This window comes from Epinephelus lanceolatus, chromosome 5, assembly GCF_041903045.1.
Source record: "Epinephelus lanceolatus isolate andai-2023 chromosome 5, ASM4190304v1, whole genome shotgun sequence".
Lineage (NCBI taxonomy): Eukaryota > Metazoa > Chordata > Actinopteri > Perciformes > Serranidae > Epinephelus > Epinephelus lanceolatus.
This window is the reverse complement of record NC_135738.1, coordinates 24924156-24948409: the sequence shown is the minus strand read 5'-3', so window position 1 is coordinate 24948409 and position 24254 is coordinate 24924156. Positions and strand designations below refer to the sequence as shown.

Here is a 24254-nt window from a genome sequence, read left to right as displayed (position 1 = left end):
TAGTGTTAGAGACAGATGGGGTAAAGCTCTGAAAAAGCTCTACTTTGCTTTGATGATGACATGATCAAAGTGTGTACTGTATGCTGCAATTTAGCATCCATCCATCTGTCTCTGTTTCTACTTAAGCACTGTCTGCATTATTGCTTTATGTTGCTAAATGTTACTGCCAAGATCTATTATGATGTCATAGTAATCAAAACTAAATATTGCTATAGCATATGTTATAGTACACATACTTGTGTCCACCCTGTGATGTTAGGAGTTTGACTTCAGATCATTAATTACTGGTACCAGACCATGGTCAAGAGCAGGGTCACAAAGGGCGCATGTGTGAGGGTATGGCTACCTTGGGGACACATTTCAGACAGAAGACCAGCAAACTAGGGATAGCTTGTCCAATTGGGGACAAAAGCTGTGGCCCCAGTTCATAAAAAGCAGAGTTTTGGGTCAGTGGTTAGTGTTTGTGTTAGGCAAGTAGTGGTTAGGGTAAGTCTCCAGGAAATGAATGTAAGTCTATGTGTTTTCCCCAGAAGTGACCAAAGTAAACATGTGCGGGTGTGCCTGTGTGGGTGTGTGTACTTGTACATGCTATTCAGTGAGGACCAAAAAACGTATTTTGGCAACAGAGTGAGGACATTTTTGCAAAGTGAGGACGTTGTTGGCTGGTCCTCACATTTTCAAAGGCCTGTTTGAGGGTTAAGACTTGGTTTTAGGACTCAGGTTAGAATTAGGTTTAGGTTAGGGTAAGGGTTGGGGTTAGGCATTTAGGGTAGAGGAAGGGGCTAGGGAATGCATTATGTCACTGAGGGTCCTAGCAAAGATAGAAGTACAAAAATGTGTGTGTGTGTGTGTGTGTGTTCTCCGAGCCGACACCATCAGCGCTCGAACCTCTCAGTAATGTTCCCTTTGAAGCGTCTGAGGAAGTTAGGACTGAAACTCATGAGCTCCCACAGCAGCAGTTGAAGTGACTACAGAGGTCAAGGTCAAAGCCCAGGTGAGACATATGCTCACTGACCTCTGACCTTAGATCAAAGGTCACCAAATGTGTCAATAGAGGCTTTATTGTGATAAAGCGAGTCTGTTGTGTTTTCAACTGCAGCCTCAGCACTGCCATATCTGTCCCAAGTACCTATAGCTATCACTATACAGTGGCGTGCAAAAGTTTGAGCACCCCTGGTCAAGATTTCGTTTACTGTGAGTAGTTTAATAAGTGGAAGATGAACTGATTTCCAAAAGGCACGAAGTTAAAGATGAAACATTTCTTCAACATTTTAAGAAAAAATACTTTTTAATTTAAATCTTTAACAGTTTCAAAATCAGAAAATGAAACTGCCTGAAGCAAAAGTTTGGGCACCCTGCATGGTCAGTGCTTAGTAGCAGCCCCTTAGCAAGTATCACAGCTTCTAAATACTTTCTTGTATCTAGCTAAGAGTCTTTCAATTCTTGTTTGGGGGATTTTCACCCAGTCTTCATTGCAGAAAGCTTTTAATTCTGTCAGTCTTTTGAGGTCTATCCACAGATTTTTAATTATGTTTATGTTGAGGAACTGTAAGGGCAAAACCTTCAGTTTGTGCCTCTTGAGGAAGTCCGTTGTGGATTTCGAGGTGTGTTTAGGATCATTGTCCTGTTGTAGAAGCCATCCTCTCTTCATCTTCAGCTTTTTTTTACAGATGGTGTGATGTTTGCTTCCAGAATTTGCAGGAATTTAACTGAATCCATTTTTCCCTCTACCCGTGAAACATTCCTTTTGCCACTGGCTGCAACACAAGCCCAAAGCATGATCGATCCACCTCCGTGTTTAACAGTTGGACAGGTGTTCTTTTCATGAAATTCTGCACCCTTTTTTTCTCCAAACATCCCTTTTCTTACTGCCTCCAAAAGTCCTATTTTAACTTCATTCCTCCACAGGACTCATTTCCAAAAAGCATCAGGCTTGTTTAGATCTCCCTTTGCAAACTTCTGACACGGAATTTTGTGGTGAGGACACAGGAAAGGTTTTCTTCTAATGACTCCGCAATGAAGGCCATATTTGTACAGGTGTTGCTGCACAGTAGAACAGTTCACCACCACTCCAGAGTCTGCTTAATCTGTCTGTATGTCCTTTGAAGTCAAACAATGCTTTTAATTTGCCTTTCTAACAATCATACAAGCAGCTCTCCAGGAGTGTTCTTGGTCTTCCAGACCTCATCTTGACCCTCACAGTTCTTGTTAACTGCCATGTCTTAATTACATTACCAACTAAGGAAACAGCTACTGTCTTATAGTGTTCTACAGCTTAATGGGCATCAGTTATTTTAGTTTTCAGAGAGCAAGGCAGCTTTTAGAGTAGCCCATGGCTGCTGATTGTCAGAACAAGGTTTCAGGAGTCAGAGCATTTATAAAGCTGTGAAATGTGCATCACCTGGCCTTTCCTTACGATGAATGTGAACAAGCCATAACCCTGACATACCAATTAAGGTCTGAGACCCTGGTTAAAGTTGTCTGAGAGCTCAAATATCTTGGGGTGCCTGAACTTTTGCATGGTACGCCTTTCCTGTTTCCACTCTAAAATTGTACATAACAAAAATAATGATAATAAGAATGTTTTATCTTTAACTCCATGCTTTTGGGAGATCCGTTCATCTTCATTTGACCAGGGGTGCCCAAACTTTTGCATGCCACTGTATGCTATACAGATGGGGTATACGTGTGCTTTCCTATTGAAACCACCAGAGGGCAGTAGTAAAACACAGTACATATTTTGTAGCAGGAGCTATTGACATGAAGTTCTGTCAAGCCCTCGAGAGGAGATATTTGATTTCAAAATGTTGGTTTTCTGTTGTTGTTTTCAGCTTCAGTTGTAGACACTGAGAGCCAAAGTTGTGCTGTATCTTTAACCACCAACTCCTTTTCGGTATGCAAATACAACAGTTGGGCTCCAGTGAGAGACTGTAGGGGACCTCATGTTTTATTCACATCACATCACACATCAAGGTCTTCATAATAACTTACAGTAATTCCTCCACTGCCTGAGGCATGCCATAGCACACAGCTCCGCTTTTCAATACACAAGGAGCTCTTGAGCTGAGTGATATTCTTCCTTACCTACTTAGATTTTTAATATATTATCGGTTATGTTAACGACTTGTTAATTCAATCATTAATTAGCCTATTCTCTGGCGTCAGTAAAGTTTATTTCTTCTGATATAATAGCTAATTAAATAAACGTCAATTTTAAGGACAAGTTTGTAAAAGTTTTTCTCATTAATATGGAAATGTATGCAGCAAGGTGCTCCGCCATCTAATCTGATCATCTACACTACGTGAAATTTTCTTTCCACTAACCACATACCATGATAGCAGCAGGACACAGCACATTAAAAATAGATTTAATGAAACCAACACTTCATGAAGAGACATTTATTAGATCAGTAGAATACATCACCACCATCATCATCATCATGCCAAAAAGCAGCAGCAGCAGCAGCAGCACTTCATTTCCTCACGTCCACTGTATGTATGTCCAAGACAGACGCAGTGAGGCACCCTATATTTTCTCTTTATCATGATGATGTTATCATATGCCCATCTCTACTGAAAGTTCCACAGCTCTGGTGTTGATCTTGTCCTGTTAGCCTTAAATCGCTCTCTCACGGGTGGCTCCAGCTGTTTCTCATCTTCCTCCATCATGGCTTCCAAAAAAGCAGATGAGGTTTGCAAACACTCACTAGATAAGGTCATCTGACATACTGATGTGTTGCAATGCTCAACTGGCATTGTTCAATGTTGTTGTTCGCCGTCGTTAACGGGTCTGTGGATGTTAAAATCCACAACGAGATCCTGTTTAGATCTTGTTTATATTATTTTTTATGAATACCTACCTCAGGAATGATCAATTATACAGTTTAGAGTCCTAACAGAAATAGTATGTACATCTTTGAAATAGTTAATATTGTGTACTGCATAAGCAAACAACAGAATAACAGTGACAACACCAGACTAGTATATCATTGCTATAGCAAAACAGGAACACTACAATAGTATTCACATGCACTAGTACACAGTGTCATACTTGTCAAACATAGACCATAGTATTTATATTTACATAATGTTCACAGCTACATTCCAGGTTTGTGTTGGTGCATTGTATAATAAAGGATTGTTATAATCAGACAAAATTCATTTTTTATGTAACATGCAGTGAGATGAAGTTGTTACACTGCGCTGCCTGTGAAGAATATGAATATGAGGCAATAAATGTGAAAGAAAAATACAGTATGGATACTGGGTTATTGCTCAGTGCATTTGATATGTAGGTAATGCATGTGATATTGACTGATATTGATAAATAACTTCCAGTCTTACTACAGTATCTGTGATAATACAGTTATTTTAAAGGAATACTTCACCCACAAAATGACCATTTGTATATTCATTGGTAATGCAGTGCTAATTTCTCACATGCCTCCATGGAAAAAGGCAAACATATACATTTATTGACTGACTGGGCACCACGTAAAACTATATCAAAACATCAGTTTACAAACTACCGCACAACATAGTCGTATGCTCAGTACTTCACACATATACTTTTGCTCGACCCTTATTATTTAAAAGTGAACTGAAGGTGATGTATGCTCTCTTCAAAGCCAGACTCCAATACTCCAAATTTTTTGTCAATGCATGTGTTTTGGAAGCAAATATATCAACACATAATCACACCTAACTGATCAGATATCAATGCTTTATAAGTGGCTGTATACATCAACATATGATGTGCTAGGTACCCCTCCTCATGCCAATTTACGCTCCGTTCCAGCTTCTGTTGTCAGAGCAAATGTACAGTTTCTGCTCATACAGGGTCATTCAAAATGAATTTAGAACATAGGTACAAACTTTGTTTTTAGATTTACTTCCTTAAGTTTGGGCGACAAAAGTACGTGGTTAGGTTTTGAAAAAATGTCATGGTTTGGCTTAAAATAAGTATGTTTGTTACTAACGTAATGTAATGTCGCTAGCATAGTATGCTACACATGCTAGCACACTATGTTGTTATTATAATAATTAAACCGATTTTTGATTTCACACAAGACATGAACAGCTGCCTCCCAGGCGAAAGTCCAGAGCTTGTTTGACCAATCCACCTCCACTCCTGTGTGTCTTATATGGACTTACTCGCTCTTTATACTATAGTAGTTGCCCAGAGCATCAAAAAATGCCTTTGTGCATCAGTATCTAATGCCATTGGTCATGCTGTGGTACCTTAAATTTGTGAAGAAGATGTTGTTTTCTTGCATTCCTCCATGGAAAAAGGCAAACATATAGCTTTATTGATGGATTGGGCACCATGTTTAGCAGCAAAACTATATCAAAACAACTGTTTACAAGCTCCTGCACAACTCATGCAGTATAAATCAAGTCTCATTTATCCGGTCATATGCTCAGTATCTCCCAAACACAAACACGCACTTTGGTAGAACCTTACTATTTAAAACTGAAGCTAAAGTAAAATGTATGTATGCTCTCTCAAAGCCAGACTCCAATACTAAGGTTTATTTTAGTGAAAATGCATGTGTTTGTGAAGTATTGAGCATACAACTGAATAAATGAGGCTTGGATTTTAACAGCCTGAGTTGTGCAAGAGTGTGTAAACGGGTGTTTTGATATAGTTTTGCTGTTAAATGTGGTCTCCAGTCAATCAATACATCAATATGTTGGACTTTTTCAGTGGAGGCATGCAAGAAAAATAAAGTTTTCTTTGCTTCATGACTAATAATTATACAAATGGTAATTTTGTGGGTGAAGTATTCTTTCAAAAGATTGGTCCTGTAAATCAGATTAATCAAACAAAGCAGAAAAAAACCTCTGCACATTGAAAATTATTTTCACAATGTACATGATTGTTTATCAATAAATACACATATAGAGGAAACAAAGTGAATACAAATCAAATGAACATGGAAGAACTCAGTATGACATTTCATGCACTGAGATGATGCAGTTGGCAGACGTCCCTATGGAGTGACAGTCAACTTTACGACTGTTGACATTGGAAGGAATCTGATGATTCAAAAAAAAGTAGATGAACAAAACAGAATAATAAAACCTGACTTTGTTTGGGAAGCTTATCTAGGGCGTAGACACACAGGCTAGTACAAAATCTCCCTGTTTACAACGGCTTTCCAAAGACTTTTTCTTAAATAAATTTCTATCTGGGGGAAACAACATAAAGCAACAAGACGACTGCAAGCCATTCCCTTTAGTATGAGGAGACGTCATAGAATACAGTATTTACACATCTTAGCTACATAGTTGTATTTGTTGACAAATGGTGACCGTTGCTCGCAGTTTCTTGCAGTGTTTGGGCATTTTTCTTTCTTGTGTCGACTGATGTACCATCTATAATACCAAAAATGACCAAATATCCCATTTGTGCTTTTCATGAGCTTCACTTATTTTGTGCTTGTAATTCCACTGTAAGTCCATTTACTGTTTTCAATACAACCCCACCTCCTCTTCTTTCATATTTGTAAAGTAAAAAAAGAAATTATCTGGTATTTTTTTTTAGGTATCTACTTAGTTTCACACTGATAAAGACACCTAACTAGCATGCCATGAGACAATGCCATTGACATCTCAACGTGGAGTCAGTCATGTCTGTAGGGTGGGTATATGTATCCAGTTCTTGTGCTGGTTTGACATTGTCCCTCTGCAGTGTCCAGGCCACAGAGGCCAGCTGAGATAATATGCTCAAATGGTCTGGCGTGATACAACATCCCGTTCCCCGCGGTCCTCTGTGCTGTCGTACTGTAAACATGGCTGCCCACGCACAGGACACACCAGCCAGCAGATCAGGATAGTGTTAGCTTTTTTCCAGTTTAACTTTTCTACCCAGTCTTTGTGAAAGATGTCTGTATCTCAGTATGAAGGAGAAACGTGGGTATGTTAATCGAGGTTACAGAATGAGGGTGTGGTTTCAGGTTTGGGTGTTAAAAGTCAAAGGGTTATGGGTCAGACACTGCGGGGAGCCCTCTCCAGTTCATGGGTCCTGCGGTTGCGTCCCTTCTGCCTCTCTTGCAGGTGTTTCCACTTGGCCGCCAGCCCTTGAGCGTGCATGTGGCTGCGAGGGTTCGCAACCTTCTGCTGCTGTTGGTGCTGGTGTATTTGTACTTGCTGCACCAGGTGAGCTTTCTGCTTCCTGTGCTTTCTCTCCCTTTTCCATACCTGCTCGCAGAACTCGTCCACACTGTTCAGAGTCGGGTGGTTGACCAAAGACAGGAAGTCTCTGTACCACAACTTTTGATTGGGAGTTTCTTGAGGTGGGGTAAGATCCGGGGCAGGGACGCTGGCTGTGGCCTCTTCATCCCGGTGTAGCAGATCCTCCAGGCGCTCGGTGTCAATGACCTCCAATGTCACCTTCAGAAGTGTCTGCATGAAGCCGTGCTCCACCGCCTGGCACAGGTAGATCCCAGAATCCTTCTTGCTAAGTGTGCGAATCAGCAGGCCCTGGTCTGTGCGGATGAAACGTTCCTCTGATTTGATCTGCAGAATGAGAAGATTGAAAGCAACAGAGACACAGAGATAAAGATGGGAATGATTAGGAGATTCAACAGTTCCCAAATATCTAATCAGCTCTGCCTCATGGCTGTTTTGATTACACAAAATTTATTTGACTTTAATCAACTATGGCATCAAATATTATTAAAATATGATACTGTCTACTTTCTACAATCATCTTCATAATGAAATACCATCAGTCATTATTTATCTGCTTTGCAGACTAAGTGCATCAGAGTCTATTTGAATAAAAAAGATGAAGTTCAGCCGAGGTAAACCCAACCTCTTGTTTGCGGTCATCAGTCGAGCGCTGATACTGCCAATACGTCAGGGCTCTCTGGGACTTGGGACTGCACTCAAGGAAAGTGCTGCTGTTCTCCACACCATACACAGTTTTGTCCAGGAGAGTTGTCTGCCCACTTAGTTCATCTGGTGTAAGACAAAAGCCCAAAACAGAACATATTACTCAAAGGAGTATAGGGGGCACGCACAAAACGAGGAGGTTGGAGGCTCACCAAGAAGAAAATATTGAGCTAATTTTTTAATTTCCTGTGTTCTGGTAATTTTTATGCATCAATTTGGGGTACTTTTGCTACTGGAAAAATATGGTATAAGAGGGGTTGCATTGGATTGGGTAAAAACCTATATGGGACACAGGCAGCCGTTTGTGCAAATGAGTGATTATATATCATCATGCCTAGATATAACTGTTGGGGTTCCACAGGGGTCAGTATTAGGTCCCAAACTGTTTATTTTGAATATAAATAATATATGTATGGTGTCCAGAAAATTAATATGTGTTTTATTGGCAGACAACACCAGCAGCTTTTGGAGGAGTCTATTAAACTAAATTTCTGGGTGTGATTTTAAAAGCCAAAATCTGTTGGAAACCTAAGATCAATTATATAAGAACAAAGCCAGCAAAGAGCATTGTTAAAAGAAGAAATGTAAGGAGTAAGGACATAAAAGTTTTACTTCTACCTACTCCTTTTTGGACATTTTTTTCTTTGTCTTGTTTGTTTTTTTAATTTATTTTTGGTATGATATAAAGTCGTTCATTCATTCATTCTGTCATGTATATGGGGGATGCACATGTTCTAGTATGAGTGGCCCAAGTTTGTTAAACTAAACGATTTTTGTAAACTGTCCCTGCTTTTCTGCCTTTCTGTAACTGAAATATAAAAATCATTACCTTACACGTACTGCCTAAGAAAGGGGCCTGGGTTTAGTTTCTTCAGTGACTGCATTTTAGATTATTTCCTCACGTTATCCTGTCTCTTGTCTTATCACACTCAATCATGTGCCGAACAGGCAGCCCACAGAGGCAGTCGTTGCAGGAAATGGGCTGTAACTAAAATCTGGGTTTTATACAGTCAAGTAGGTGCAATGCTATTCAGTCAGGGAGTTTTTGCTCTTTAAAATCAGTGTTTTTCTGATTGTTCTCCTAAAGCCTGTTGTAAATTTAACAACTCTGACTCCAGTAAATGCTGCTACACTATATTGTTATTCCCTCCTCATTTTCTCAAAACACTTTTTTCATTTATTCTTTTCTTTATTGAGTTCTGTGGCTGGTTTAAAACATATAACCAAAATTGTTGCTGCCTGCTGAATGGGTATCAACAGGTAACAATATTTTTCATGTGTCTGAATTCCTCCTCCCGAAATCAGCAGCTTTCGATAACACTTTTTTCCTTTTGTTCTTCTCATTTAACTGAAAGAAACATATAATCACAGCGTATTAGACACCAGTGTGAGTCCTGCTTTTGCACTAAGACCACTAACAGGGCAGTCGTGGAGGGCTTGGCGACAGACAGGAGGCTCGGTGGAATCCTGACCATGTTAATTATAAACTTCACATGGACCGACTCTAATCTTCACACCACCAGAGACACATAAAACGCACACATTCTCTACTGGTTTGATCGCTTCAGGAAAGGCCAGCGGCTGCTTTTTATGTTCAAAGAAAAAATAAATCCATAAAACAAAAGCTCTTCTCCATATATCATTTAGAAGTTAAACAAACATATATATTATTAGTCATAGCAATAATTTCTGTACTAAAACCAACACAAACGTGTTATTACACATTGTTTTGACTATTTCATAGTTTAAAATGTCTTTTCATTTATGTACCGTGGTGTTGCAGATCTGAACACTGTGTGAGTGGGTCTCCGTTCCTGATGTCTTGCCTCCTTGTTCTCCTGCAGAAACACAAATATAAACACCTTCATGAGTCAGCAGACACACCGGCTTCTTTGTATGTGTGTGAGAGAACATGTGAGCACAGGGAGTTTGTGTGTGTAGGTGTGTGTTTGAACGTGGAGGCCAACACAAACAAATAAACTAACAGCAGGCAGCCCATAGCATTGTTAAGACACTTTAATTATAGGGTGTGTATGACAGAGGAATTCAAACCTAATCAATCATTTCAGCTTGATGTCTCTCTGGGCTGCAGATGCAAAAGAGATGGGGCTTCAAGTGAAGTGTGAGACATAACCCCAACGATATTTTCTGTAAACAATAATTGTAGAAGCTATGGAGACGCCAGAGCAAACTGGTAACTTCACTCCCCTTTGCTTCCCCATTGTTCTAACCCAGTGCTGGTGTGTTGGTAATTGGAGGTAAGAGCTTGCTCTGGCTGTGTTATGTTTGAATGTAGGACTCTGGAGTCCAACTAACAGCGAGAACAGGATACTGTGCACAGCTAGCATTCAAATCAATAAGCCCCATGGAGCTGTGAGTGGGAGGCAGCACACAGAGCACACACATGAGCACACACAGATCGGTCCACTACTACGTACAACCACGCTACCGCCGAACCTCCAACACCTACCTCACCCCTGGTTCACCCAGACAGCCTCCAGACATCACTGACACTGGGTCTCATTTACAGTAAACACATGAGGCAGGTTATATTTCTAGCTCTCTGGTAGAAATACGACCCTCTACCTTTAGGGGGTTTTGGCAAATATACAAAGCCTGCACTATAAGCGTGTCCTAGCTCCAGCCCTCGATCGCGGTCTGACTGCATATGTCCTCAATCACGATGTGAAAAGCCTTCTATATGATCTGGTTTTACGTCTGTAAAATATAGTCAATATGTTAAACAAAAGTAATTCTTAAACAAGCATGATTCAAACATGTGTTGTACATTTAGTATGTTTAAATCTAAAGCAGGTTGCTCTCATGCAAAACACAAACACACCTTTCTGTTGAGGTTGTTCTTTTCATAAGACACGTACAGTCTAACTGCGCTACTTGCAGCGTGTTACAGTTGGCCAATCAAATTGAATGCGTATGGACCGAATTCTGACAACTTGCAAATGCACTGTATTGCGAAGATTCTTTAAATAGTCATTTTTAGCCTCAATGATAACATTTAAAGACACGGTGGTCTGACCTATCTGAGATTTTTGCTTTGGTGATGTACCCACAGAAGAGCAAACTCCAAAGCTGTTCTCCCTGTGTCAGCATGGGTTTTCTCAGGGTACTCCGGCTTCCTCCCACAGTCCAAAGACATGCAAGTTAACTGGTGACTCTAAATTGCCTGTTGGTGTCAATGTGAACGTGAATGGTCGTCTGTCTATGTGTCAGCCCTGTGATAGTCTGGCGACCTGTCCACGGTGTACCCTGCCTCTCGCCCAATGTCAATTGGGATAGTCTGGTGGTGGCAAGGTAAAGTGGTGAAATATATTCTAAATATAATGTAGACCCCAGGTAGTGTTTTATGTGTGTGACACAGGGATTTTCTACCTAAAAAGTACTGTAAACAAACATTATGCTTCAATCTATACCAAGCCAGGTATGTTAAAGTGTCTGCTTCTGTTTCATGTTGGAACTATCATACTGCATTTGGGGCAAACTTCAAAAATACCCACTCAGTGTTTTGAGCACTGATTAGCCACTGTGTACAAAGTGTCAGGCAGCTTGTAAAACACAATGGCACGGTGGTGCCTTGACATGAATGTGGAAGTATGTGTTCAGTACCTCTTAGCCATGGGAAAGTATCTGGAGCACTCGGCGCCATCCCATGCACAGTAAGGGTCCCTTGCGAGGCAGCATTCAGCGCAGGCCTTCCCATAGACCTCACACCGATGCAAAGGCATCTGGGACACACCAATGTCTGAACCGAGGTACAGTTGTTGCTGTGAAGGTAAAGAGAGAGAAAGGTTTCATTCTCAAGATCATATACTTGATGCCTTAGGGAGCTGTGATTTAGGTTTTACTTCTGGATGAGCAACGTGCTTTGAGAAATACCCCTATGTTTGTCTCGGCTTGTGTGCGTCAGTGAAGTGAAAACACAAGTAAGGAATGTGGTCAGACCATTTTTACTACAGGTGCTCAGGTACAGTCCTACCTGTCAATTAGCTGTCTCGTTTTGTCTCTCCTTGCCATTTAAGTTGACGAGCTAACTGTTGCCTGAAAGCCAACAACTGAGATCTTTGTGCGATAAAATCTTTCATCTTAAACTGTTTTAGACAAGCGCGTCTTTATTTTGTATTTCAGCCAAGCAGCGAGGCGTGTCACCTGTGAGGCGAAGCTCTCACTCTCTAACAGACAGGTTTGTCAGGCACACGCAAAAACAGCTCTCGCTTGTAACATTTTTCGTTATGTATCAAATCTCCACAGGTTTCTCCCCAATGCAATCTCGGAGGCTTATCTGCAGCCTCCACTGAACTCATTTACCGAGGTAATATTCTCTATCAGAGTTATCTTGATATAGCTTGAGATCTCCTCTTTGTCTACACAGCTCTGTTCTGCTACACGTGTTGCTATAGCTTCATTTTACATGCAATAAAAAGGACAATAAATACCTGTTTTGTCGAAAGTTCCATCGCTGTTATGGCTGTCGGCTCCTGAAAGAAAAAAATGATAGAGAAATTATACAAACTTTCCTTTCCTTTCCACTTTCAATCCTTTCATACAATTGATTAGAAAATAACCTACTCTGAAGACAGTCATTTCTTCCAGTAGGACTTCCTCCAGGTCATGCCAGGAGCCTCTGGGGATGGATACCACTTTCAGTATCGTCCCCATGTCTACCACACAAATCAAACACACGCATCTTGAGTTAATATCCACTCTGTAGCACATGTGTATCCATCTATCAGTCAATAAACCACTTGCAGTTTACACTATACAGTATCTGTAAGTGTGTACCTGTTCCTATGAACATGACGTCATACTGGCCATCTTCTGCTTCTACTTTATCCACCACTATCTGGGTGAACTGGTAGTCCACATCTGTTTTGACTATGATTGGTCGATTGTTAATGGGGTATACGGGGTTGAACATGGCCGGGTGGCTTCTAGCAAAAGTTACGACTTCATCAGGAAGGTCCTTAGTTGTATCAAATCCTCCAAACGTCTTGCTCGGGCACTATAGAGAGAAAAAGGTTATCTGCTTTGTAGGACATGGTGAGGAATTAACTTTCAAGCTCAGCTCATAAGAGACACATCCCAGTTAAGAGTGCACTGTACTCACTGTGCCGGGCCGTGGGTATGGAACACGTCCCTGGAAGGGCACCCACTGATAGTTTGGTCCATCTCTATGAGCGTAAGGACCCAGGAACACTCTCCTGATGTCTGTCATGCTGTACATACACACAGCTGAGCCTTTGAAGATGTTGCTAATGGGCAGAAAGAATGAGTCGGTTACAGAAAGGTCAGGTTTTTGTTGGAAACGCAGGTCATGCATTCAGTGATTACAGATAAAACTATTACCATGTCAGCCACAGTACCTGGAAGTGGTAAATACTGCATAAATGATTGGGCTCTTAGGATCCTTTGTGCTCATGAGAAAAACATCCTCTGAAAGCCAAAGGGAAGACACTGAATATTACAGATGTATTCTCCACTGAAAAGATAGTATTTCCTCTTCAGGAAATATTGTGTGAAAGAGTGCTGGAGCAATTACTCACGTAGTTCATCAAAGTGTGTGTCTATTCCATTACTGCCGGGCACAGAGCAAATGAGTCGAGCCTTCAAGAAGGTGGTCCACTTATTCACCAGACTCCTGTGACCTCCCAGGTCATTCTGTTGGGCGGATCACATGGAGAAGCTCAGCAAGGAAATGAATTACTTGGAAGTTACAGAAAAATCAAGACGATTACTGTTTTATTTTTCACAGTTCTCCTCCTTCTTTTACCATAGCATATACCAATATATCATCATACTCCTAAATTACTTTTCTGGCTTGCTATTTACATGCAGCTTTGTGTCTGTAAAATGAAAAAAAAAAAAGTCATTGGCTATAATGTTGATGGAGGACTTGCATTGCCTAATTTCATACTCTACTGCTGAGCTGAGAATATATGGCTCATTACCCTCTGGCTGAATGAGGTGTGGTGTTTGCTTGATGGCTGGATATACAGAGCATGAGAACTGCCTACCCTATGCAACTGATTCTGTCTTCCCCCCTCTTATTCACATTAGAGCATACTATAGATACAATATTGTCATTCATATTATCAAACAGACATGAAGAACTGGTAATAAATAAAGATTGGACTAGTAGTGTATTCCAAAGCTTATGAAGAACCTTTTTAAAGACCTCCAGATTAGAGGTCATGAAAGCATAAATCTTCCTTACAAAGCTACAGCAGACAGTTTTTAAGATGGTTTACAAGGTCAGATCATGAGGGAATACATCTATGATAACACCAAAGGTGTGGACTCAAGTCACATGACTTGGACTTGAGTCAGACTCAGACTTAAAGGGGCAATAAGCGAAATTCATCATTTCTAGATTGAAGGAATTAAAAAATTGCTATGTGAAGAACTAGAGGTGTAATTTCATCTGGAGTATAGTATGACCTCACACACCCTCTCTCTGTGTTGATCTCCAGCCCATTGTTTACAAGCCGGTCCGGCTGTGCGTTCATGTGGATCCCCCACTCCTCCTCCTCCTCCTCCTCCTCCTCCTCTCGGAGCCCTTGGCCCTCCCTCCCTATAAAACGCTACAGCCAGTGAGCAATGGCAGCGGTTATTTTCGAAATGAAATGGCAGAGAGCAGAACGTCCACCTGAAGAAGACCAGGATCTGCCATTACCTCTAAAGAAACAACGGTTGTTGGCGAAGAAGTTGTCAGATAAAGAAAGGGAGAGAACTTGGATTAACATTGGCTTTGCATTTCCAAGGTGGAGAGCACTGCGAGAGCTAAAGGGGCTACAATCTGACTCGGAGCTAGCTCTTCTTCTCCTGGACAGGTACGACATAAAGTCAAATGTCTGTTTTAATTAGTGTTACAGTAACGTTAGGCACATGTCGCTATGTCGATTCAATTAAATTTAATGTTACAATCGTAGCATGGGTTAATGTCCAGAGCTTCGGTCCCAGCAATGGGTCAGGCGTTTTGGTTGTGTTACGTGAGTAGCCCGGCAGCCCAGCTAACGTTTGCAATTAGCATTGTAAAATGTAGCCCGGCGGGCAGTCTGGCGGCTGTGTTTAGCTATTCCCCTGCCTACTTCAATGATGATGGTACCTGTAATAAATGTAATATATTTGCTGAAATGGAGGCGAGGCTCAGTGACTAGAAGAGCTGGTAGAAGTGCTCCATAGCTGCAAGCTACTCCAGTAGCTCTAGTGTTAACTGTGGGAGCTAAAGCTAACATTCCTCTCTTCTCCGGGAGCCGGGAGCCCGTGAGCCTGGCTCACGGTGAAGAGTTGGAACGTTAGCATAGCAGCCGACTAGTGCTAAGGCTAGCATCCCCACACCAGAGCTCGCCGGAGCCGAGAAGCAGGCTCCCGGAACGTTAGCATAGCAGCCGACTAGTGCAGGCTAACGTCCCCACGCCAGAGCTCGCTGGAGCCGAGAAGCAGGCTCCCGGAACATTAGCATAGCAGCCGGCTAACGCTAACGTCCCCACGCTTCTCGGCTCCGACTCACTGAGCCTGGCGGAGAAGCGTGAGCCCGGCTCCCGGCTCAGTTGGAGCGTTAGCGTGGCAGCCGAGTAAGTGCTAATGCTAACAGGAAAGCAGGGAAATAGCTAAACACAGCAGAGACCGAGAGTGAGTGAAAGACATTGCTAACTGCTAAACTAAGTTGGCTGTTCAGATTTTATTTCCTCGCCCCTGTGGTGAGTGAATCTGCCTACAACGAAAGCGGGGGCTTCACTCAGCTACTAACACACCCACTTAGCCTCCGCTAGCTTCCCAGCTAGCGGCTCTCCGTATGGATCCAACCGGAGCACCAAGCCCTGGTTTGTTATTCAGGTTAATGTGGGAAGAAGCAGCGGGTATATCAGGCAGCTGAGTGAAGCGGAGCCTGCGGAAGAAACACCGGGACCGTCTGGATGTGATAGTCCGTGGAGGTGCTGCGGTACTCGCCGGCGAGGCAAGTGTGCCTGCTCTACAGGCAGTGCACAACAGCGAACCTAGCGGTGAAACGATTTTGCTTATTGCCCCTTTAAGTCACAAAATCAAAAAAGACTTGCAACTTAACCTGGACTTAAACACCAGTAACTTATGACTTCACTTGTACTTGAGCCTTTGACTTGATAGTTCTTACTTCTAAGCCCAAATAATTAAAACTATGTTACTTAAAAAGTGTGCAACTAATAATTTGCTGAATAAGTCAACAGTAACTCTATTCATTCCTTGTGATTGGACACTTAATTCCCCAGATCCACTTTGTTTAAACCAATCAGAACACATCCAGTCAAGTTGCAAGAGAGATCCATGAAGAACTAATGTTTTGTTACTGGGCGCCAGTTGGAAAAAATGATACTAAAGATAATTTTGTTTGGGTAGGAAAATTATGCAGTGATCAACAAAAACCAAACTGCAGTTCTTGGTCAAAAATTACTGACAGAGACAACTTCCCGCAAACTTGTTATAACAAACAAATATAAATTTTAAAAAGCATTCTTGATTTTTGTAGATGTAATAATGTTACTACTCTGCTGTTAAAATGTCACTACATTTGGTGAAGAGTGTATTGTGGCTTGTTTAGGACTTTAAACTCAACAAAAGACTTTGGAATTGACTTGGGACTTGAGTGGAAAGACTTACTTATGACATGCACAACAATTACTTGTTCCCACCTCTGGGTAGTACACACACTTAACACTTAAACTGTCTTCAGAAGTCTTTACATTGACTGATTCTTTCTACTAATAGACACCCGGACAGCTAAAGGCAAAAACACACCAGCGCCGAACAGCACACGTCAAAAAATTTGCCCGTTATTTTCAATGTGTAACCCCACAGTGGTGGCAGCAACACGCACATTGCCACTCTGCAGCAACTTAAGCCACTGTCCTTTTTCCAGCCTCACCGCTCTTGAATTAAATGCATTTGTTCCTTACTCCCTCTCTGCTTATACATACCAACTCTTTTTCTCTACTCCTATGGCTGCTCGAGTCCTCTCCTCACCACTGACATATAAAGAGAACTCTGTAGCTCTCTCATGTGTGACAAAGAGTGGATGAGGAGACACTTGTTGTTGAGGTCGACAAATATCCTGAGCTAAACGACCCACAATCCTGTCCACATAAAGACAACGACAAAAAGATATTGCCTGGCGAGTCATGGCTCTGGAGATCGACTCTTCAGGTGAGAAATCAAGTTTGATTAGGGGCCGTCCACACATGATTTTAAGCTAATTCATAGGCTGCACATGCAGCACGTGACGTGCCATGGCGGTACCGGTGTATTTTCAGCTTTAGTGGGAAAAATATATTCCAGAAAGCTGATTTAAAACAGATTCAACAGACTATATGAAACATAAACTTTTTATTAAAGGTGGTTTAAAAATTTCAGTGCGGGATTTGTTCCTTTTAATTACTAAAAAAGCCTGTCATGAACCAAACATCCACTTTAAATGCATCTCCCCTTATCAATAACGGGTTTCTAGATGGTGTAAAGAAAGACAGCTGTCTCTAAAGTACTGTATGTTCCATTACACACCCTAATAATATGTGTCTGTGTGCTTCACAGTATAGTGTTTGTTTTCTAGCACATAGCACACAAACACAGAGGCACAAAGTGCTGGCTCATAAAAACTTGTTATTGATTTATGACAGTAAATTAGAATGTGTCCAAATATGCATAGGCCCAAATTAATACCACATCTTGCATAATGGATGGCTTGTCTTTCGTTGAGCATAGCAGATTCCTGACATACTGGGTAATCACGCTGTTATGACAGAGGCACGACATGCAGCTAAATGGGAGGTTGAGGCTGGACATTACTCGCTGATCTGCAGTCAGCCTGGTGGATTCCTGCTTAATGAATAAGAAGAGGATTTTGGAACGTGAAAGCTGATACAAGGCCAGTGATTTAACATGACCATCCCCTGGAGCTAGAGCGTGTAGCAGGCCCAATGAGTGCCAAAGCCTGGCATTAGGATAACAGTGCTGCCATTGACAGCATCTTTGCCTCTCAGGTTCTGGTGACATTTAACATTTCTCTCAGGTTTCTGTCTTCGGGGGCTGATTGTACCACACACAACAAAGCCCACTCTTCTCCAGGCTAAAAATAATCACAGATAACAGCCCCTGAAACCTGCCATCATAAAAGCCACTCAGACACCCGTCAAGTGTTTTTCCAGATACAGAAGCTATTTCATATAATGTCGGTGTGAGAGTGTGTGTGTCTTTGTCTGTCTCCCATTGTGTGCATCTGAATTTCCTTTGTGAGAGCCAGCTTGTGTGAGTGTGTTTGAATGGACATGTGGCTGTGTGTTAATGTGCGTATGCGTACTTTGCAGAGCTGTCCGATGCGAGCATGTGTGGCTTTCCCAGCGTGCTCTCCATCGATAGCGTTTTCTTTGAAGAGCAGGTAGATTTTGTCGTCTTCTGGGTTGTCGCTCTCTGGAATCAGATGAACGCCCACAAACCTGGGATCTGCAACACACACAGTGACACACATTTGAAATGATGAAAATCAAGGAAAGTATTATTTAGTGATAATGTTTTACCTCAAGGCGTTGATTTATTTTGCACTTTTCACAGAAAAATGACCAAGTGCTTTGCAATAATACCATTTAGTAATAAACATCAAACAGGCAGAACAGTAAACACAAGAGCAATAACGAAATCAAATAATGGGTATCCCTTCATTTTTAGAGAGATGCTTTAGGGGCTTCCCTCTTGTAGAGCCTAAAAAGTAATAACAGAAGTTTTATATTAAATTCTAAACTTCAAATGCAGCTGGTGGAGAGAAGCAGACACTAATGTGCAAGGAGTAATGCGCTCCTTGCTCTTCATCTTTGCAAGAAGACAAGCAGCAATAGTTTGAGACAGGCAGAAAAGCTGCAGCTTCTGGGTGGGGTAGCCCCTCTGTGGGGAGTTTGCATGTTCTCCCTGTGTCAGCGTGGATTTTCTCCGGGTACTCCAGCTTCCTCCCACCATCCAAAGACATGCAGGTTAATTGGTGACTCTAAATTGGCTGTAAGTGTGAATGTGAGCGTGAATGGTTGTCTGTCTCTATGTGTCAGCCCTGTGATAGTCTAGCGACCTGTCCAATGTCAGCTGGGATAGGCTCCAGCCCCCCCGTGACCCCTAACAGGATAAGCGGTTACGGAAAATGAATGAATGAATCATGGTTTGGCTTAAAATAAGTACTCACTTACTTATGTAATGTTTTGTCACAGGGCGTATGCCACATATATCATGTGTCATATGTCTATAGTCTCTAGTATACTGTACATATAAGCACACTGAGTTGCCATTAAAATACCTCGATTTTAGTTTCACGTGATCCATGACCAGCAATCTCCTGGGTGAAAGTCCAAGGTTTGTTTGCCCTAAATGTCTACTACTGCCGCTAAAGAGCACCTCTTTGCATCTGTGTCTGATGTCAAGGGCCACTGACCAAGTGCCAATGAAGAAAACACAAAACCCAGAGACTGCTGCAGGGTCGTTTTTCTCTGAGACAGCAACAAGGACCTTTGTTTCATCTGCATTTAAACTGAGAAAAGTTTAGGACAATGTCTCTCATAGTCCATAGAGACCAGGCCATCCCTTGGGTTAGGAAGTTTTCTAGTACAGCTGAGTGCCATTCACACAAAAATGGAAAGCTATATTAAAACTACTGAGTTAAAGGCCTAAGGGTAGTTTACAGATAGAAAATAAAAGAGGCAAGAGTTGATGCAAAATCAAGGACTCAAAATATATTGCATATTTGAAACTACTTATGAATACAATCCCAGAGACGGCCGGTGATTTTTCTTTTCTCACCATTTAGCCATCGGGAGTCGTGTTGCTCCGTCCTGATTGGGTGATGCTTTCCAAGAGTGCGAAATATGGCAAAGTCCCGCCCCATGAAGTCAGCTGATGTCCCAGCATACAGCTCTCCATCTGAGAGTAAGAGGAATGAAGCATGTTAGTTTAGTGACGCCAGATGAGAAAAGAGCGTGAGGTGATTTCTCCCCGGTGATGCATGTGTAAAAGTCTGTGGAATTGTTCAGGGGCTTAGCAGTACAGGTAGACACGACGTCCTGAGAGAACACAGACAGTGATGGACGTGATGAACATCAGGAGTGTGAAATTGACATTAACACAGTAGGCAGGGCTGAGAAGGGAGGCAAGGGTAGGGGTGAATGAATGGAGAGACACATGAGGAGGGACAGGACAGAGGTGTGAGACAGGGGGAGTACATAATAATGCTGGTGAGAGGGGAGAGAGAAAGGGGAGAGGCGATGAGGGGTGATGGGCTGGAAAATAGCCATCTGCTAGGTTAAACGGTGTGATATAACATAATGTGACTGGCAATAATTGGGGGTAGAGAGAAAAGACATGCTCACACAGTCCTGCTTTATTTGCCAAAAATTGAGATTGAGCACAAAGAAAACTCAATAAAGTGTCATCTGCAATGCACGCCCAGCACTTAAAGGAGGCATATTCAGATTGAAATAGACTTAACAGACCTGCCAATGAGGGGTTCCTAGTGTGTAAATACAAACTACAGAGCAGACCCACTTGTAATGAATGACAGGAGCACCCTGTTCTGTTATTCACATTTACTTCATACCCTATATATCTGTGGAAATGACAGAGTGAGGCAGAGGGTGTTTTCAGGACTCCCACGTTTTTATATGACCTTGCTCTAACACACAGAAGAACAGCACAGTGTGTCCGGTCTTACACTCACCAATTAGCATGGAGGCTGTGAGTAACTTGGGATCATAGGGACTCTTCCCACGACCATTTTCTATGAGAGGCTCCAGCCTGAATACGCTGTCCTGGACATGACGAGACAGAAAGTTACAAGAGTCGTAGTGAGCTTTCAAATACAGGGGTTCATGGTATTTTCAGGCCATACTTGTGCAAATTACACAGGAAGAAATGCTGGGATTCTCTCTTGGGAACCAGTTTTTGCTGTGACATCAAAGGTTGGGAGAACATTGTAGTGTTTTCTGAAAATGAGCATGGTCACGGCCCATAGAACTGAATTTTTGAGTCCAAACGGTTGGCTAATATTTCACAGTGAATCACAGAAAATGAGTGCAGCCATCAACAAATGACATTTTGGTTTTCCATATAAACTTCAATATGTTTTTTTGCTTGAACTAGTTTAGGAATGAAGCAAATAAAGAACACATTATGTGTCTCATGCAGCATGGAACATGTTTTAAAAACTAGAAAAGTGCACTCAGTAGAGCGCATATCTCCACCAGGTGGCCAAGTTCAAGGTCCACATAGTTTAATACATTCAGCATCAAACTTGTCTGCGGCCATGTCGTCAAGCTAGTTTGCTGTCTCGGTCAAGGAGCCACTGGAAACGGCACTTCAAAATAAAAGCACTGTGCCATGTACTTAAAAATAAAGTGTGTTTTTCATAAACTTGACATGTTCTAAATTCACTTGCAGCCCATTCAGAGTGGACCCACAACCCATGTTCGGACCACGACTCACCAATGGGAACCACTGTTTTAGAATCATTCCAGAAGCTAAAAAAAAATGCACGCCTTGAGCTGCAGCGGGTTGCAAAGAGTAGATTGAGTCTTGCTAACAGGCACTGTACGTGAAATACAGGTATGATGCAGTTAAGAGGATGAATATGTTTTTATGTAATTAGCCCAGCTGTGCCCGATAGAATTGTCCCTCCCGGTACTCTTACAGTCAAGATGGCAGCAACGATAACAAAAGCGGCACTAATTTATCTCGTAACACGCCTAACTTTAGTGGATCACATCATACCAGCTATGGGATTAATCTGCAGATGCTCCGGTTCAAAGTGAGACCTGACTTTTGAATGTCTTTTTTTTTGAGTCATGACAAAAGCCAAAATGTGGCCTGCGACAGACGGTATGTCCTGTTTGTCGCCGAGCCAATTTCCGGAAAACTTGTGGTGTCTACCAGCTGGTTAAGAGGGGTGAGGATTCAATGTCGGTATAAAACAGTTAAAAAAAAGTTTTCTTAACAACTGTGAATCACTGCAACCATGAGAGATCCTTAAGGATACAGTCAAAAATGTGTACACAAAATATTAGGCTGATTGGTCCAGTAGCTGCATGAATAGCTGCGGACAGACAGATACGCACACTCACACACACACATCCAAACATATGAATCCCTCTAGGCTTATGCCTGGCAGAGATGAGCAAAGGATAATAGAGAATTTGAGAGACTGGTGTAGTTAAATATTCCGTTTCCACCGTCATACTCTAAGACGAAAGGATTGTGAATAAAAACAATAAATCCCATCACTCTCTCTGACTCGTTAACCTCGGCCCATCAGATGAATTACACTTCTAGCTTAAGATCTATATACAGTAGATGGCTTTTGTCAGAGATATTTCCCGTCTCTAATTGTCTGTAAATAGCCGTCTAATGAATAGGAAACGCACATTTATAAGTCTGACGTAGTGACATTTGGAGGATAGGAGAGCAATTTCCTTCACTCATACTGAAATGAACACACACACATACACACACAGCGGGCTCCATATTAGAGTGATGAATTGGAAATCCAGCAGACTCTGAAACCCTGTGTGTAATTTTCCACCTCATTTTGCTGAATGAAACCATTTTTATGTACTTAGCAAATCATGAGAGAATGCACTCACACCCGACTACACACGGTGCTTCACAACTTTAAATACTTTACTATGAAATGAAACTCTGGATAGCTTCTAATGCTAAGGTGCATCATAGTGTTTGACAGCAGGGAGGGGGGGTGAGGAAAATGTAACATGTGCCTGTACCTCTGGTTTCTTGCCCACCTCCAGGTAGGAACACACAGGGTGGAAGGCTCCTGTCCCACACACATAGAGATGGGTCTGGTTGAACGGCTGCAACACCTTGATGAAGTTTGAGCACTCCCTCTGATGGACCAGAGACAGAGGACAAATTAAGCAGGATGAAATATCGACCTTTGACACAAAACTATTAAAGTCACAGTACAGTCTTTAATTCCGTGGTTGTCCAAAAGCTTGTTGTGATAGCAGCTGACATTTAGGTCAGAGAAAAAGTGGTAAAAAGCTGGAAAAATAAACAGGTCAGACCTCACTAAGAGAACAGGTCATAGAGCAAAATCCAATACTCAAACAGAGAGATCTGTAATGATAACAGAGAGCAAATCCTACTGTAATCTACTGTAATTCCCCACAGAATGGCCTCTGGACTCTAACACTGTGCTGAGTAATAATTCTGATATTAATATTATGACCAGACTAAGCTTCATCATCCATGACTCTGTTTTTTTCATACCGCACCCCCACCTCCATCTCCATCTCCACTGACACATACACACACACAAAAACAATGTACAGACACTCATGCACAAACACACACATGCTCCAGTCTCTCTCTCTCTCTCTCTGAACTCAGTGACATCTTTCACTGCAGGTCTCAGAGACTTTATGCACATGAGCTGTGTCATTTCCCATGGAATAATTGTGAAATCCATACAGGAGGGAATCAGACCGAAGAATAACAAAAGAGGCAGTCGACAAACGTCAACCATAATAATCCCACCACACACGAATCACAGTAATGCAGGCCAACGTTGGCTTACTGTCATTTTGTCAGCAGAGAATACAAGTCATATATGTATCATTAATGTAGAAATATAAGAATATTTATCACAAGTATTTTTGTAGTTTATGTATTTCTCAGCTGGAACGACAGTCTTTTCAGATAACTAGGATGTCTATGCAGCAGAAAGAAGCAAATACTTTTGAACGTGGTGCTGTAAGACCAGAGAAAACCGTTTTTACAACACAGGAAACAGTATGGTGGCTGCTTCCTGTTCACAAATTCTCATATTACAGCCAAACAGAGCACTAAAATATGTTTCTGGAAACGTTTTAGGCAAGAAAAAAGCAATACAGTGACATAATCTTGGTTTATATTTGATCAGCGCTGCCTAGTTTTACCGTTTCATTTGAGAGAGAAAGAGAGGGGCAGGTCTCTCTGTTAATCGGCTTCTATAGTCTTTGTGTCTGGGGTGGCGGGCACACAAAAATGCAGAAGTATGATCTGTAGATCAAGCAACCAACCCGGTCTCACTTCGAAGTCGTCGAAATCCGGCGCTTGGGCAATGACTTGCAGCGCCAGACACCAACAAAATAGAAACGTTATAGTTTAACAGCACCCAGCGGCTTCAGGGGCGGCAGGACCAGAATGAAAGTTAAGGCGGTGAAGGGAGTGGTAGTGGATGGGTCCAACATACACCGACTTTCACCTGGGAGAGCGGTGTTTGTGTCCTGCAAGATTCTAAAGCCAAACCGTTATTTTTTCCTGAACCTAACCATGTGCTTTTGTTGTTG

General features: G+C 41.9%; 1 protein-coding gene across 4 annotated transcripts in view; it reads right to left on the bottom strand.

Annotated features, from left to right (window-relative positions):
* Nucleotides 1-3384: 3384 nt before the first annotated feature.
* sema3ab (sema domain, immunoglobulin domain (Ig), short basic domain, secreted, (semaphorin) 3Ab) overlaps nucleotides 3385-24254 on the bottom strand; it is a 79312-nt gene continuing 58442 nt past the window's right edge. For all 4 annotated transcript variants that reach the window (XM_033634090.2, XM_078167939.1, XM_078167938.1 and 1 more), the window contains 14 exons: nucleotides 22689-22808; nucleotides 20633-20723; nucleotides 19720-19839; nucleotides 18242-18384; nucleotides 13458-13572; nucleotides 13278-13347; nucleotides 13022-13166; nucleotides 12697-12916; nucleotides 12484-12575; nucleotides 12351-12392; nucleotides 11524-11681; nucleotides 9670-9737; nucleotides 7820-7965; nucleotides 3385-7521 (listed from right to left, as the gene is read on the bottom strand). In XM_033634090.2, coding sequence (XP_033489981.1) covers nucleotides 6991-7521; nucleotides 7820-7965; nucleotides 9670-9737; nucleotides 11524-11681; nucleotides 12351-12392; nucleotides 12484-12575; nucleotides 12697-12916; nucleotides 13022-13166; nucleotides 13278-13347; nucleotides 13458-13572; nucleotides 18242-18384; nucleotides 19720-19839; nucleotides 20633-20723; nucleotides 22689-22808 — 2061 coding nt within the window. In that variant the 3' untranslated portion in view covers nucleotides 3385-6990. The remainder of the gene's footprint in view (nucleotides 7522-7819; nucleotides 7966-9669; nucleotides 9738-11523; nucleotides 11682-12350; nucleotides 12393-12483; nucleotides 12576-12696; nucleotides 12917-13021; nucleotides 13167-13277; nucleotides 13348-13457; nucleotides 13573-18241; nucleotides 18385-19719; nucleotides 19840-20632; nucleotides 20724-22688; nucleotides 22809-24254) is intronic.